Here is a 15,656-nt window from a genome sequence, read left to right as displayed (position 1 = left end):
GCAGCAAGGCAAAAATAATGGTAAGATCTTTCTAGTGGATCCCAACCGTGATGTCGCAAACAAGCTAAGAGTAGTACCTGTCTGCAACCAGGCCCCAAAAATCGAACCGAGCTACTAACCCACAAGAAGCTGGTTACTCCGAATGGCGTAAATAAACGATAAAATGTACGTCAAAGCAGACCATGAACATCTTATATATGGCAACCGAAAGATGAAAGAGAGAAATTTTCAAACAAAGAAATATCAAATGGGGCAGCGCCTGACCACGACAAGAAGTCTCCCAACGTGCAAAAGTTCTGCTTAATCGAACCGCATTGGAATAACGTTAAGCACCGTATAATGGAAGTTGGACATACCTAATTTTCCTGAAATCCAAAGGGGAAAAGCGATTACTTTTCTTTTATTTGTAGTTGAAACTCTAAAACGATGATTTTCGAATTGTTCAGTTTAGTTTCAACCATTTCGAGGCACTCACCCTTGAACGATTTGCTCTAAAAAAATGCATTTTACGGAATCCAACTATGGGATCAGAAATAATGACGAAAATAATTACAACATATTTATAATATTTTTTTTGCAATTTCGTTTCATTATACCTGGATTTTGGGCTGCAAAATGGTGGGTTGACATCAAGGAAGGAGCGCCCAACAGAGCTCTGGTCCCCACAAGTCCCTATCTCATGCTTCCATAAAGCCTATGGAGAGTGCCCAAAGCATGACGTGAAAATTGTTATCGGAGACGCTAACGCTCAGGTCGGTAGAGAGGACTTTTTCCGTCCCATAATCGGTAGGGAGAGCCTTCACTCCGCTACCAATGACAACGGCCTACGGCTAGTAAATTTTGCTGCTGCCAGAAGGATGGCCATCAGTAGCACCTACTTTGCACGAAAGAACATTCGAAATCACACCTGGAGACACCCAAATGGTGAAACTTGCAACCAGAGAGACCATGTTCTGGTGGATGGGCGCCATTTCTCGGATGTTATCGATGTGCGGACATTCAGAGGTCCGAACATTGACACTGATCACTACCTCGTTATCAGTAAAATTCGATCACGGTTGTCAACTGTATCGAACGAAAGATCACAGCGAACGATGCGTTACAGTATCCAGCGATTGTCGGCGGAAGGAATATAATATCGGATGAGTACCGCCAGAAGCTCGACGAACGGATAAGTGCAATCAACGTTAGCGACAACATCAACGATCTATGGGAGTCGATCCATGGAGCGGTGAGCACAACAGCACGAGAAGTGGTAGGCACTGCACAGAGGCGACCCAGGACGGGTTGGTTCGATGTGGAGTGTCAGAGAGTGACAGACGAGAAGAACGTTGCCAGAAGCCGGATGTTGGTGTCGGGTACCCGATCGAATAGAGATCGGTACAAGGAAGCAAGAGCAGCCGAAAAACGAACACACCGCAGGAAGGAAAAAGAGTACGAAGAACAAGTTATTAGTGAGGCGCAGAAAAAAATGGAGCAGAACGATATGCGGAGGTTTTATGAGTCTGTCAATGGCGTGCAATGACAGCGCCATCTCCCGTCATGTGCAACGACCAACAAGGGAATTTGCTGACAGATAAAACTGAAGTGGCTGCCAGGTGGAAGCAACACTTCGAGACTTTGTTGAATGGAGGAGGTGACGGTGCATCGGTGAACAGAATAAATATTATCGACGATGGACAAGCTATGGAGTCACCTACACTAGATGAGGTTAAAAAAGCTGTTAAAGAGCTGAAAAACGATAAGGCTGCGGGGAAGGACCAGCTCCCGGCTGAACTTCTCAAACATGGCAGTGAGCAGCTTTATGAAGTTCTGCACCATATTATGTCGAAAATATGGGAAGACGAGGAAATGCCTGCTAGCTGGTTAGACGGCCTCATTTGCCCTCTATTTAAGAAAGGGCACAGACTGGAGTGCGCCAATTATCGAGGAATAACCCTCCTTAATTCGGCGTACAAAGTTATGTCCCGTATTCTGTTCAACAGATGGAGACCGCTTGAAGAGTCCTTCGTCGGTGAATACTAGAGATGGGCGTTCAGATCCGGAACCGTTAAAATGATCCGGATATTTGTTGTGAGTGAATGATCCGTAGCTCACTTTTCGAAAGATCCGGTTCACCAGATCAGCAAATTATCTGACTTTTTGTAGGGAAATGTCAAAATGAATGGTTTATCGTGGGTTCTTTATACATGTAATATTAGCTTGTGAGCTAGAGAGTGATGAAATTTTTGTATGCACGGGTCAAAAGCATGGTCCTGAATGACAACCGTTTCACCATTTTGCATTCTACTTACGTATTATTTCAAAGATACGATCCGTATGTAAGATCCGGATCATTATAGATTGAACGACCCAGATCTGATCCGTTCAACGAAGTGACCCGTTTTGCCCATCTCTACTGAAGCAGGTTTTCGTGAGGGCCGATCAACGACGGATCAAATGTTTACCCTGAGACAAATCCTTAATAAATTCCGGGAGTACAACTTGCAGACACATCATCTATTTATTCATTTCAAGGCGGCGTACGATTCAGTGAAATGGAATGAATTATGGCAAATTATGCTTGAACATGGTTTTCCGGCGAAACTGATACGACTGATTCGTATGACGTTGGACGGATCGAAATCAAGTGTAAGGGTTGCGGATGAAATATCGACGTCATTTGTTACCTTAGATGGATTAAAGCAGGGTGATGCACTCTCGAATCTACTGTTCAATATAGCGCTCGAGGGAGTGATTAGGAGAGCTGGTGTGCAAAGAAGCGGTACCATTATAACAAAATCGCATATGCTCCTAAGATTTGCGGACGATATCGATATTATCGGAATTGATCGCCGTGCCGTGGAAGAGGCTTTTGTGCCTTTTAAGAGGGAGACAGCGAGGATTGCACTCACGATCAATACCAGCAAAACGAAGTACATGGTCGCTGGCAATCAACGTGGGTTCATTAGTGGTGGTGGTAGCGAAATGGTGCTGGATGGTGAAAAATTTGAAGTGGTAGAAGAATTTGTGTATCTTGGAACATTAGTGACGTGCGATAATGATGTTACCCGCGAGCTGCAAATAGGGCTTATTACGGACTTCGTAACCAGCTTAAGTCCCGTAGTCTGCAAACGAAAACAAAACTCGCGCTGTATACTACTCTGCTTCTTCCGGTGGCTTTATACGGCCATAAGACATGGACGTTAAAGGAGGCTGATCGGAGAGCTTTCGGAGTGTTTGAGCATAAACAGGCGGTAAACAGGAGAACGGTATCTGGCGGCGTCGCATGAATCACGAATTGTACCAGGTGTATAAAGGGCTGGATATTATTAAGCTTATACAACACGGCAGACTACGGTGGGCTGGTCACGTTGTTAGTATGCCGGAAGAACGTCAAGCAAAGATAATATTTAGTAGAGAACCCGGAAGAGGCGGCAGGCTTCGTGGAAGGCCGCGTACACGATGGCTTTTTGCAGTTGAAGAGGACCTGAGGGCGCTCCATGTTCAGGGCGACTGGAAGCGATTGGTCCAGGATCGAGTCCAGTGGAGAAGGATACTCCATTCGGCGTAGGTTCATCGAAGAGCTGTAGCCCACCAAGTAAGTAAGTAATTCCAACGTGGTTCAATTCAACCAGAGGAAAAATCCTAACTGCCAGAGGCAATTGAAATGTATTAATAATAACTAAAAATGTAACATAGCAAATAAAGATTATAGTGTTAAGAAAACACGGAACACCTAGTCTAAGAGATAAATGCATGTATTAGATAATTAACAAACAAAATTAGTTTAAAAAAAAATAAAAAAAAATTGTCCTTCATAATTTGGCGTAATAACCAAAAGTAAGCAAGCCGTCTGGTGGCATAATTTTCATTACAACTGCAATATATGAAGATTTACTGCGATAAATGTGCTCAACCACAGCATAAAAGGTCAAGGTTTGAGCCATATAACATAGGTAAAAAAATCAAATAAAAATTTCGGGGAAGCTAAACTTGCAATGAATGTATTCTTCTTCCCCGTACAGATTTATTGAATCCGGAATGAAGAGCAGAACTAAGCTATCTAAACAATATAAAGCTTTCTTCGTAATCACATATTCACTGTGTCAAATCGAAACATAGACACTTCTATTAAACCGATAAAATGGTAGCAGATAGAGCAGTCGCTTTATATGTCAGCTCCCTATGGAACCAAGTCGATATTTTCTGCCAATGACATAGCGAGATTGCATTTCCTGTGCTAGATTTATCTAGCAGTGTAGTTGCCAATCCTGTGAAGGCACACGGTGCACAAAAACAATCACAGTTCCGTTTTCACTCCAATCATATGATTCTGTGCACACTATGAATAACTATTGGTATCAATTAGCTTCGATTGACTTCCTTTCATTTTCGGATTGTGGAATATGATTCGTATTTGTGTAGTGTCAGATCCATTGAATGTAGATAATAGAAAATAAACCAAATTGATCGAACTGTTATTTAATGATATTAAGCTGGCGATTATCTAAAACAATACAACCTGGAAATCACAGTCAACTAGTCGGTTAGAATTAAGCTTGTTAGTATGAATGGCGAAAAGCACCCAGCACCGGTTAGCCATGCGGAATGAGTTCCTTGGGACTAGCAGCTCACTAAACAAACCAATCTCAAACAAACGTAAAAACTAATATTAAAACAAATTGTAACAAAAGGTGTCCTTCCTACCGAACTTTTTCTGCAGCCAATCTTCCGGTACCGCACAGTAGGAACCAGTCGGATCAACGTCCCCGAGGGCTGGCTTCAATTTCGCCGGTCGTCCGAATCTGCTTCGCCACATCGTTGCCGCCAACTGTCCTGAGGTTGTGGGTGAAGCGAAATTGACGGTTTTTTTTTGTGCGGGAGCAGCATCCCATTTTGTATGTGTGTTTGCGGGTAGGTGTACGTGAGGCAATACGTCGTCGTGGTGCGGGAAAACATGCGAGCGGAAAATATAGAAATTGTCAGAAATAGTTGCGATTGGCATTAGCATAGAGAGAGCGCGGGTTAACACACTGCATGAGGTTTTCTTAAATGCTATAAAAATGGATTCTCAGCAGATTCGCGTTGACCAATTAAATGGTAAAATAGTCCATATTGATGTATAGACTAGAATAATGCTGAAATATTAATCATGGGAATTCACCGTTAAAAACTTAAAAAAATGAATAATGCATATATTGATGACATAATGAATAATATATTTATGGGAAATGACAAAGTATAAGAAAAAGAAGTCGGTTTGACTGTTTCCGATATGTCGAAATTAATCAAAATACTTACCATGTGCCCCTTTTATGCAAAAATATGAAAAAGCTAATATTTTCAAATGTTTATCCGTTATTGTTTCCGCATAAGGTAATTTGTCAAATATTGAAAAATCTTCAATTGCTTCTGCACGATTTTGTTTTATTTGACTATAAGACTATAATATTCTTAGAATAACACCTAACACAGCGGAAGTAAATAAAGTACCCTAAACGATTTTTTTCACAAACTTGAACAAATTCCTTTAGGGCATCCAAATGTATTACCTCAATGCTTTCAAATTAGGGTTTAAGTTTTTATTGGACAACACGGAATGGCAGATAGAATCCTTACACAAGTAAAAGACTCATGCCCATATATCAAAACTTGAATGTTTTATCCTATATTAAAGCTATTTTTAAATTAGGTCCAAATAACATTTAGAAGTTCTTCCCATTTCATAGCTAGCTGGACAACAAATCATAATTTTCATCTGTCTTCATCATCATCAAACCGAATATACTGAACATAATGTTCATTGCACAGGACCAAGGTTATATTGTAGCGTACCATCGTGGGTGTCCGCCTGTGCATCGTGTATTGATTTTACGGTTGTAACCAGTCGAAAATGCGGCAGTAAAATCTCATCTTTTGGAGATTACACGTCATTTCGAGAAAAACAATACCCTGTTACGCACTTGGCGCTATGTTTGTTGCGGGAAAATCCAACCAAGTTTATTGAACTTGTGGTTAAGCCCCAGGATCATGTTGATAAAGCGTCCCACTTTCTGTTCTCTTTGGCGAATATTCCTACTCAAATCGTTAAGTTCCAGGAATTTGGTGCTATGTTCCAATAAACAAAAATGTCACCCACACCCTGCAGCGCCTTGTACTTTGAAATAAGAGCAGCCAATTTCTTCGTTTTTTTTTCACTTTCCGGCGGGACCTTACTCTTTTTGTCAATTATTATTCTTCAGTGTGGGCCAGGAGGAGATTCTCGGATGACAACGGAGTATAAAAACATGTACGTTGGATGCTAAAGATCGATAAGATATTTTTTTTCGAAGAGGTTGCGAAACGACAAGCACAGAAAGCACGTAAATGAGGGTGTTAAGAACCTTTAAATTGAATACGAAGATGGCGGGAAAGTAAATGGTCGTTATTGAACATGGGTTGTTGCTGAGCGAAATTTTTGTGTTCTATCTTTCTTCCAAGCCATTACTATGAATAAGTACATTCTCTATAGTACATTGTTGATCACTTAAACATGCTTACTTAATAATTTTTGATAAGGACGGTTTTTATGGACTGATGGCTAATGGTCCGGCAATGCAATTCGAAGGACGTTGGTATATAAGCTTACAACGATAATGCTAATACAGATATTACATGATTACAAAATGTGTGCCATTTTTGTTGAGTTGATTAAACTGGCTCGAGTCCCCAGAGGAAATTAAAAACGAATTCCATGAAAGAAATATGTTTAACAAAAGTTATAATAGAATATGTTTCATAGAGCTTTATTGCGAGGCTTCTGATAACTAGACTCACTAAACACCAAAAACACATAAAAACTCCTCCTAAAATATGGAAATTTTCCACCAAAAATTCGAATATCATGTGGAAATTTATCCGAACTTTCTGTCCGAACTCATCAAAAACTTCTGTGATAATTCATCCTGAGGAAGTTCATCGAAAGTTCCTTGTGAAATTCATTTACTCAACTTCAGGAGAAAATTCAATACAATTTTATTTTCAAATTCATCTGATTTTGTGTAGAATTTCATCCTAATTTCGTTTTTAAATTTGAACCTGTTGTCATAGTTCATCCAAAATTCCTGTGAAAATTCATCCGATTTTCCTGCAAAAAATAATTAAAATTTCCTGCGAAAATCCCGAAATCCGAATTTCCAAATTGGCGAATCGATCAAGTAGAGGACGATTTGAGGACCCTCCGAAAACTGTGTAATTGGCAACGTGCCGCCATGGACCGACCTGAATGGAGAAAACTTTTATATAAAATCCTTAAGACTTTTGTATAAAATCATCCATATTTCCTGTCAAAATTCATCTAAATTTTCTATGGAAATTCACCCGAATGTCCGTTGGAAGTTCGTCAAAATTTAGGGGACTATAGGGGAAGGTGTTCGGTTGCAGGCGCTAATCGGGTGTTGGCACCCGACGTAACTTTTGATAGAAAACAGATATGGACGTTCCTTTTGTGCCGAATACCGATCCAAACAGATGCCTATGTTTGTTTAACAACATTTATCCAATGAAAACCTACTCAGAAGTTTTTTTTTGTCATTTCCTTAGTGTTACAAAACGGAGTGAAACGATCGAAAAAGGTAAATTTATCACAAAGTAAATATACTCTATTTTGTGATTCAATAGCAATAGCAGTAGCATTCACTCTACCGCAGCGTTTGCAATTAATCTTTTATTTTTACTTTTCAAAATAGTTGCTAATTACGGTTGCCGGCGCCCAAACATGGTCGGTTGTCGGCACCCCTTTTTCAACGGAGATATCTAGACAAATCCAAGTTGATTGCCTAATTTCAGGTTATTAGCCACAATTTTGGTGAAAATAACAATTGTTGAAAGCTCAGTTTAAAATGTATAATGTACTTAAATATAATTAATTTCATTGCCATTTACATAATGAATCTTGATATTTTCAGCCATTCAAGTTCATATTTTTCCATTTTTAATTTTTAATTTTTTTGTTCCAATAACCGACCACCTATTTCAAAACGGCAAACAATCAACACTTTTTAACAATATTTTTTTTATTTTCTAATAGAAAAAATAAATCAAAGTTTTCATTAGCTTATGCCTATAAGTAGGGGTGGTGGAAATTCGCGGCAAAATTTTTAAAATTTCGCGGACAGCCAATTTAGAAAATCTGAAAATTCGCGGCAATTTCGCGGTAAATCATATTTTGGTCCAAAAAATAAAAAAAGACAATGTAGGTTCCATATTTATTTAAATTGTTGCGTTTATTAATTTCAAATAATTTTTTTAATTATTTCTTTGCATTACTGGTCAAAAGCCAATTTTTTTCTCGTTAACTTTTGGCGCTGGGAAGTGTTGATTAAATTGTACTGTACTTAAATAATTGTAATTGTACTTAAACTGTACTATTTTGAAGTGCTGAGGAAAACGGAAAGAGGTCAAATGAGAAAAATAGATTTGAAACATGCCGCGAGACGATCAACTGTTTTCTCCAAACTTCGCCGATCAATCCCATAATGTGAGTATTGCAGGTCATGTGAATTCGGTAGTAGCCCTTTGAGAATCTCTAACTATTCTAAAGAATCCAAATTTTTTAAAGTCTCGAACTATTTTTACAGTTTGAAAGAAAAACAAAATTGTTCTGCAGTTTACTTTTGGCTCAACATTCGACCATTTTCGGACTCTGCACTTAAAAAAAAAATCGGGTCGTCAAAAAATGCGTTGTTTGTCGAGTTGGTCAAGAAATCGACTGAGGCAATAGAATGGAATTAAATTATTGATGGGAAAGGTTAATTTCGCGGTTTTTCGCGAAAATGTTTAAATTTCGCGGCTAACATCAAATTTTGCGAATTTCCACCACCCCTACCTATAAGCTTTAATTGGTATGCAAATATCACGACTTTGATCAATTGGGCAAAAATAATGAACCAAGAACAAAAGGGTGCCGACAACCGACCACCTCCCCCTAACAATTATATCCAAAATTATTCTGCAAATTCATAAGAATTTCGTGCGCAAATTCATTCGATTTTTTTAAAAATTCATCCGAATTCAGTGTGGAAATCCACCCCACGGTGTGCCTGTGACCGTTATTAACGAAAGGGAAAGTGGTTACATCCAACACATTTTTCAAATCATTATCTTCCTAATAATGTACATATTCACATATGAGTTTTCATAACATTGTAAATTAATTTATGTAGTAAATGCATTAATTTATGAAGTAAATGCATCGTAGTTCAGCAAGTCAGTTAAATTGTTGAGACGTTCCGAAGTGGTGCATATATGCTTTTTCCGTCTACCGTGCTTGGAAGAGGCGGTTTTCCTCGTGTGATCTAGCCTTTCCCATTTTTTTTCCAAATGGAACTCGTTTTCGTACCACTGCTTGAATCGAACTGGATGATGGTTGTAAAACTGACAACAAATGATGCACATTGTTGTTTAAATGTTGGTTATTAGTCTTACTAACTACCCAGTACCCATGAAAGACAAAATTGTTTCAGCACGGTATTCTATGTTACCAACTATTATCATATTTAATAAAAGCAGAACCATCATACAGAGTTTTGTTACTTGTCTTTCATAGACAATATTCACACTTTGGTATGATTAGGAGATTGAAGTGCAATAATTCTGTAATTTGAATACTGTATTGTGGTTGTACTGTCTATTTTGTCATTGATATTAGTTGTTATCTCTAACATCCTTTGCTATTTTTTTTCTATTATTCAAAGAATAGTTTTTAGTTTATAGTTGATTGAGGTTGCAAATTGCATATTTGATGTGAATTTATTTGGATGTAATCAGGAGGAAATTCACTGTATGCATGGTTGCATATTAGTGAAATATCGAACGGAAAAATCAGTAAATTTGCAACTGCTATAACTTTTGATTCCCTAGATGAAATATTTTGAAATTTTCATAGCAGACACCTGGATATTATATCTTTCGAAAGGCGAGTTTAGAATGGATAGACATTTTTTTCGTTAATAACGGTCACAGGCACACCATGCATCCGAATTATCTAAGAATGCATTCCAATTTTATGTGGAAGTTTATCCAAATTTCCTGTCAAATTCGATTTTTTTTTGGAAGTTCATTCAAATATAGTGTAAATTCATCCGAATTTCATGTAGAAATTTATCAAATACCCCATAGGCTCATTATTTGACGTTTAAGCGGTGCCGAAATTCATTTTGAATGTATATATACATCATTGAATTCATTCGGCGCACTTCCCCATAGTGTACTTGTGAACTATTATAAAAATTCACCCTATTTTTTGTGGTAGTTTCTCTGAACTAACGTTAAAAATTCATCCAAATCTACTGTCAAAATTTATCTAAACTTCATGTTAAAATTCATCCAAATCTTCTGTAAAAATCATCTGAATTTCCTGGGAAATTCATCCAAATTTGATCCAAATTACTTATAGAAGTTCTTCTGAATTTCCTATGAAAGTTCATCCAATTTTCTCACATAAATTCATCCGTATTTTCTGTGGAAGTTCATCTAAATTTCCTGTTAAAATTCATTTCAATATCACGAAGAATTTTACCTTATTTGTCTATATAGGGAGCGGGACCATTTGGGCAGCACCCCCTATTCCCGTCCGCAACGTTAATAACTCGACCGCGTTCCAACCAAATGGCATGATTTTTTGTACATCACTAGATATCGACAGAAACTAGCCATCTACTAAAAAACAAGTAATTCGGTTATAATGCTCCCGAGTAATGAACGTTGTGGACGGGAATAGGGAGTGCTGCCCAAATGGTTCTCTACCCTACAATTGCATATTTAATTCTTTCGCGAATTCATCCGATTTTTATGTGGGAATCCTTCCGAATCTCGAGAGGAAATTCATCCGAATTTTGTGTGGAAATTCATTCAAACTTTTTGTCGGATTTGATCAAAATTTCTTGTGGAAATTCATCCGAGTTTTCTGGGAAAAATCATCCAAGTTTACTGAAAAAAATAACCCAAATTCCCAGAGGAAAATCAATTCTATCTAATTTTCTGTAAAAATTCGAAATCCGAAAATCTAGTTCATCCGAAATTCCTTTGCAAATCGAATTTCTTCGTGGATATTCATCTAATCTTTTTGTAGAAATTCATTTTAAAATTCCTAAATTTCGAACATCACGAGGAAATTCACCATGATTATTTATACAATTTTATCTAAAATTCTCTTGGAAATACATCGAAATTTCCTGTTTAAATTTATCTGATTTTTGATATGGAAGTTAATCCGAATTTCATGTGCAAATTTATCTGAATTACATGTGGAAATTCATCCGAATATTGCGCGGAAATTCACTAAAAATTTATGTGGAAGTTAATCCAAATTGTCTGTGAAAACTCGCCCCGATTTACTGCGAAAAATCCACCAAATTTACTGATAAATTTTTTTTTTTTTTTCAAATGGGCATGGTTCCGGAGATATTGATGGGAGTACTGGGGTAACCTCCGGGCTCGGAAAAATGGCCACTGCCTGATCAAGCCCGAAACACGTCTTTCGACGTGTCAAACTTTATGATTGTGCAAAACAAGTTCATAGGAATGTGTTCTAAGGGTATTTTGTCCACCTGGTCACCTTCCGGGGCGCTCTTGAATGTTGGTTCCCTGGGGAAAGTGGCCACTTTTTGGTCAATATTGAAACCTGGCTTGCGACGTATCAAACTTTATGATTTTGCAAAACAAGTCAATAGGAATTTGTTCTGAGGTTATTTGGTCACATTCCGAGACTCCATGGAACGTTGGTTCCCTGGGGGAAGTGGCTACTTTTTGATCAATTCTGAAACCTGTCTTGCGACATATCAAACTACATGACTTTGCAAATCAAGTCCATAGGAATGTGTTCTGAGGGTATTTGGTACATCTGGTCACATTCCGGGTTGCCCTGGAATGCTGGTTCCCTGGGGGAAGCGGCAAATTTTTGATCAATATTGAAACCTGGCTTGTGACGTATCAAACTTCATGATTTTGCAAAACAAGATTATAGGAATGTGTTCTGAGGCTATTTGGTCCACCTGGTCACATTCCGGGGTGCTCTTGAATGTTGGTTCCCTGGGGAAAGTGGCCACTCTTTGGTCAATATTGAAACCTGGCTTGCGACGTATCAAACTTTATGATTTTGCAAAACAAGTCAATAGGAATTTGTTCTGAGGTTATTTGGTCCATCTGGTCACATTCCGAGACTCCATGGAACGTTGGTTCCCTGGAAGAAGTGGCCACTTTTTGATCAATTCTAAAACCTGTCTTGCGACATATCAAACTCCATGACTTTGCAAATCAAGTTCATAGGAATGTGTTCTGAGGGTATTTGGTACATCTGGTCATATTCCGAAGTTCCATGGATTGCTGGTTCCCTGGGGGAAGTGGCCACTTTTTTCTATCAATATTGGAACCTGGCTGGATTCCAGGGTGTTTCGCAATGTGACCAGATGGACCAAATGCTCTCAGAACACATTCCTATGAATTTGATTTGCAAAATCATGGAGCTCGATACGTTGCAAGACAGGTTTCGAGATTGATTACAACGTGGTCACTTTCCCTAAGGAACCAACATTCCAAGGCGTTCCGAAATGTGACAATAATGACCAAATACCCTCTGAACAAATTTCTATTCACTTGTTTTACAAAATGATGAAGTTTGATCAGTCGCAAGCCTGGTTTCAGTATTGATCAAATAGGTGATCACTTTTTTCAGGGAACCAGCACTCCAGGGTGTTCCAGAAAGTGACCAGATGTACCAAATACCCCCAGAACACATTTTTATGGACATTTTTTGCAAAGTTATGAAGTTTGATACGATGCAAGCCGGGTTTCAATATTGATCAAAAAATGGTCACTCCCCCTAGGGAACTAGCATTTCAGAGCCCCCCCGGAATGTCACCAGATGGACCAAATACTCTCAGAACACATTCCTAAAACTTGTTTTGCAAGATCATGAAATTTGATACGTCACAGACCAGGTTTCAGAAATGATCAAAAAGTGGCAACTTCCCTCAGGGAACCAACATTCCAGAGCGCCCCGAAATGTGACCAGATGGTCCAAATACCCTCAGAACACATTCTTATTTACTTGTTTTGCAAAATCATGAAGTTTGATACGTCGCAAACCAGGTTTCAATATTGATCAAAAATTGGGCACTTCCACCAGGGAACCAGCATTACAAAGCAACTCGGAATGTGACCAGATGAGTCAAATACCCTCAGAACACATTCCTATGAACTTGTTTTGCAAAATCATGAAGTTTGATACGTCGCAAGCCAGGTTTCAATATTGACCAACAAGTGGGAACCAACATTCCGGAGCGCCCCGGAATGTGACCAGATGAACCAAATACCCTCAGAACACATTCCTATGAACTTGTTTTACAAAATCATGAAGTTTGACACGTCGTAAGCCAGGTTTCAATATCAAAAATTGGCCACTTTCCCCAGGGAACCAACATTCCAGAGCGCTCCGGTGATCACAACATGAGTCAAACACCCTCAGAACACATTCCTATGAACTTGTTTTGCAAAATCATAAAGTTTGACACGTTGAAAGACGTGTTTCGGGCTTGATCAGGCAGTGGCCATTTTTCCGTACCGGGAGGTTACCCCAGTACTCCCATCGATATCTCCGGAACCATGCCCATTTTCAAAAGGATAACTAATGTCCCTGAAATTTTAGGAATTTTGTGATCGATTGCAGAAAACAGAACCAAATTCCGATGCAAGACTGCTGAGAACCATCATTTTAAACTAATTAAAACTAATGATATTGGGGGTCAGGTACGTAAGTGTTTAATAAATTTTCTGCTCTCTCAAAGCGTTTTATGGCGAAAGTCCGACATTGAATAAGCACATCGGAGCAAAAGCAGCTTTGATATTTCATACACCCAATATTTGTTTTAACCGTTTGATATTGTTTGATTCCTCGGTTAACCTGAACTTTCACAGCTTTTTAAACACCACCTGAATTTTCTTTGATTTTTTGTGAATTTTCTCGTGGGGTTAACTCATAGTTTCATTGAGGCTAAAGGCCTTAATTGAACTCAACTGGGTGTATTGATTGGGATGCAATATCCAAAATATTTATGAGCTGATAATCGTATACAATGTGAACAACTTAGAAGGTTTATCCATGGTCCACACAAATTAATGAAAAATTGCATGAGCAGATGTGTATGTGTACCTCCATCAGAAGGTACACATCTGAAACTGTTCGACATCTGTCCACATGGTTTGAGAACAGCCCTTCCGGAAGAAAATTATTCATCAAAGGAATAAACTAAAAATGGAATAATTAATAATTGAGGAATGGTTAGATTATAAACTTCATTTCCACGCAATTTCATCCGCATTTTTTCTGCAAATTCATTCAAATGTCATTTCCTGTTCATTACCTAATTATCCTAATTTTGTGTTGAAGTTCATCCAAATTTTCTGCGATAAATCATTTGAATTTTCTGTGAAAATTCTTTCGAGTTTCCTGTGCCAATTTATCCGAATATTCATCCGCAATCATTGTGGAAATTCATCCGAATGTCTTGTAACAATTAATCCAAATTTCATGTGGAAGTTCAAACAAATTTTCCGATCCAATGTCCATTTATCCGAACTTCTTCTGCAAATTCATACGATTGTTTTTGTGGGAGTTTATCCGAATGTCATGTGAGATTCATACAAAATTCCGGTCGAAATCCATTCAAATATCCTGTAAAAACTAATTCGTTTTTTTTTTCTGTTCTTCCGAACAACCTGTGGAAATTCTTCCAAATGTCTTGTGCATATTCCTCTAAATTTCTTGTGCACCTACAGCCAAGTTTCTTTGTAAAAAATCACCCGGTTTTCCTGGAGAAATTCATTCAGCTTCCTCAGGAAATTCTTCTCAATTTCCCGTGGAAATTTAACTAGCAGTGTTCTGTGCGAATTAGCCATTATGGTTATAAGCAGACGAGCTCGGTGGTCTAGTAGCTACCGTGTCTGCTTTATAAGCCGTAAGTCGTGGATTCAAACGCAGGCTTGTCCTTTTCCAACTTTGTATCTCAATTTCAGTTCTTTCTGTGTTTCACGTTCTACCAATACGATTCCTTCTGCTATACCTTCTACACTAACAATTAAAACCTCCCGTGGCACCTATGATAGGTCGTTGAGTTCTCTACATCATTGTTATCTAGTTGCCTAACTAACCATGCTTCAATTTCAGCATTCGAAAGAACTTGGCCAAGATAGATATCAATCGTTGGAGAGTGCCTCACAGTCAGCGGTTCTTAACCTTTTTTCTTGAGAGGTACCCCTTTGAACTTTTGCATGAATTGAGAACCCCTTTTTTGCTGTAAATGAAAATATGCGTAGCTCATAAGATATATGAAAAATGGACCGCGCCTTTAGAAAGGAGACTCCAGAGCTTCTTGGAGGGAAGCTTCCGAGCCCCTTGAAAGGAGACTTCCGAGAAGCGTAGAAGATTGCTTCCAATCGTCTTGCAATGAAGCAACTGAGTTTTTTAAAGAAAAACCTTTATGCCTCTCAAATCGAGGCTACCAAACTTTAGATCAGTTGTTTCCAACCTCTTCGGAATCGCGACCCCTTTTACGATAAGCCAAGTGACCCACATCCCCCTGGATATGTCATGCTGAAATCAAGAACAAATCACATATATTAAAGTCATTTTATTTCAA

The 15,656-nt window shown here is 38.5% G+C and overlaps 1 protein-coding gene across 2 annotated transcripts in view; it reads right to left on the bottom strand.

Moving 5' to 3' along the window:
• LOC134212921 (transmembrane protein 65) overlaps positions 1-15,656 on the bottom strand; it is a 101,691-nt gene that overhangs the window by 68,943 nt on the left and 17,092 nt on the right. Inside the window, exon 2 of one of the 2 annotated variants that reach the window (XM_062691258.1) lies at positions 4,690-4,818. The exons of the other annotated variant lie outside the window; for it this stretch is intronic. Within the exon in view, the coding sequence (XP_062547242.1) occupies positions 4,690-4,818 (129 nt within the window). The remainder of the gene's footprint in view (positions 1-4,689; positions 4,819-15,656) is intronic. 2 annotated transcript variants of the gene reach the window in all.

The sequence above is a fragment of the Armigeres subalbatus genome, chromosome 2, assembly GCF_024139115.2.
Source record: "Armigeres subalbatus isolate Guangzhou_Male chromosome 2, GZ_Asu_2, whole genome shotgun sequence".
NCBI lineage: Eukaryota > Metazoa > Arthropoda > Insecta > Diptera > Culicidae > Armigeres > Armigeres subalbatus.
This window is presented reverse-complemented; position numbering and strand designations above follow the sequence as displayed.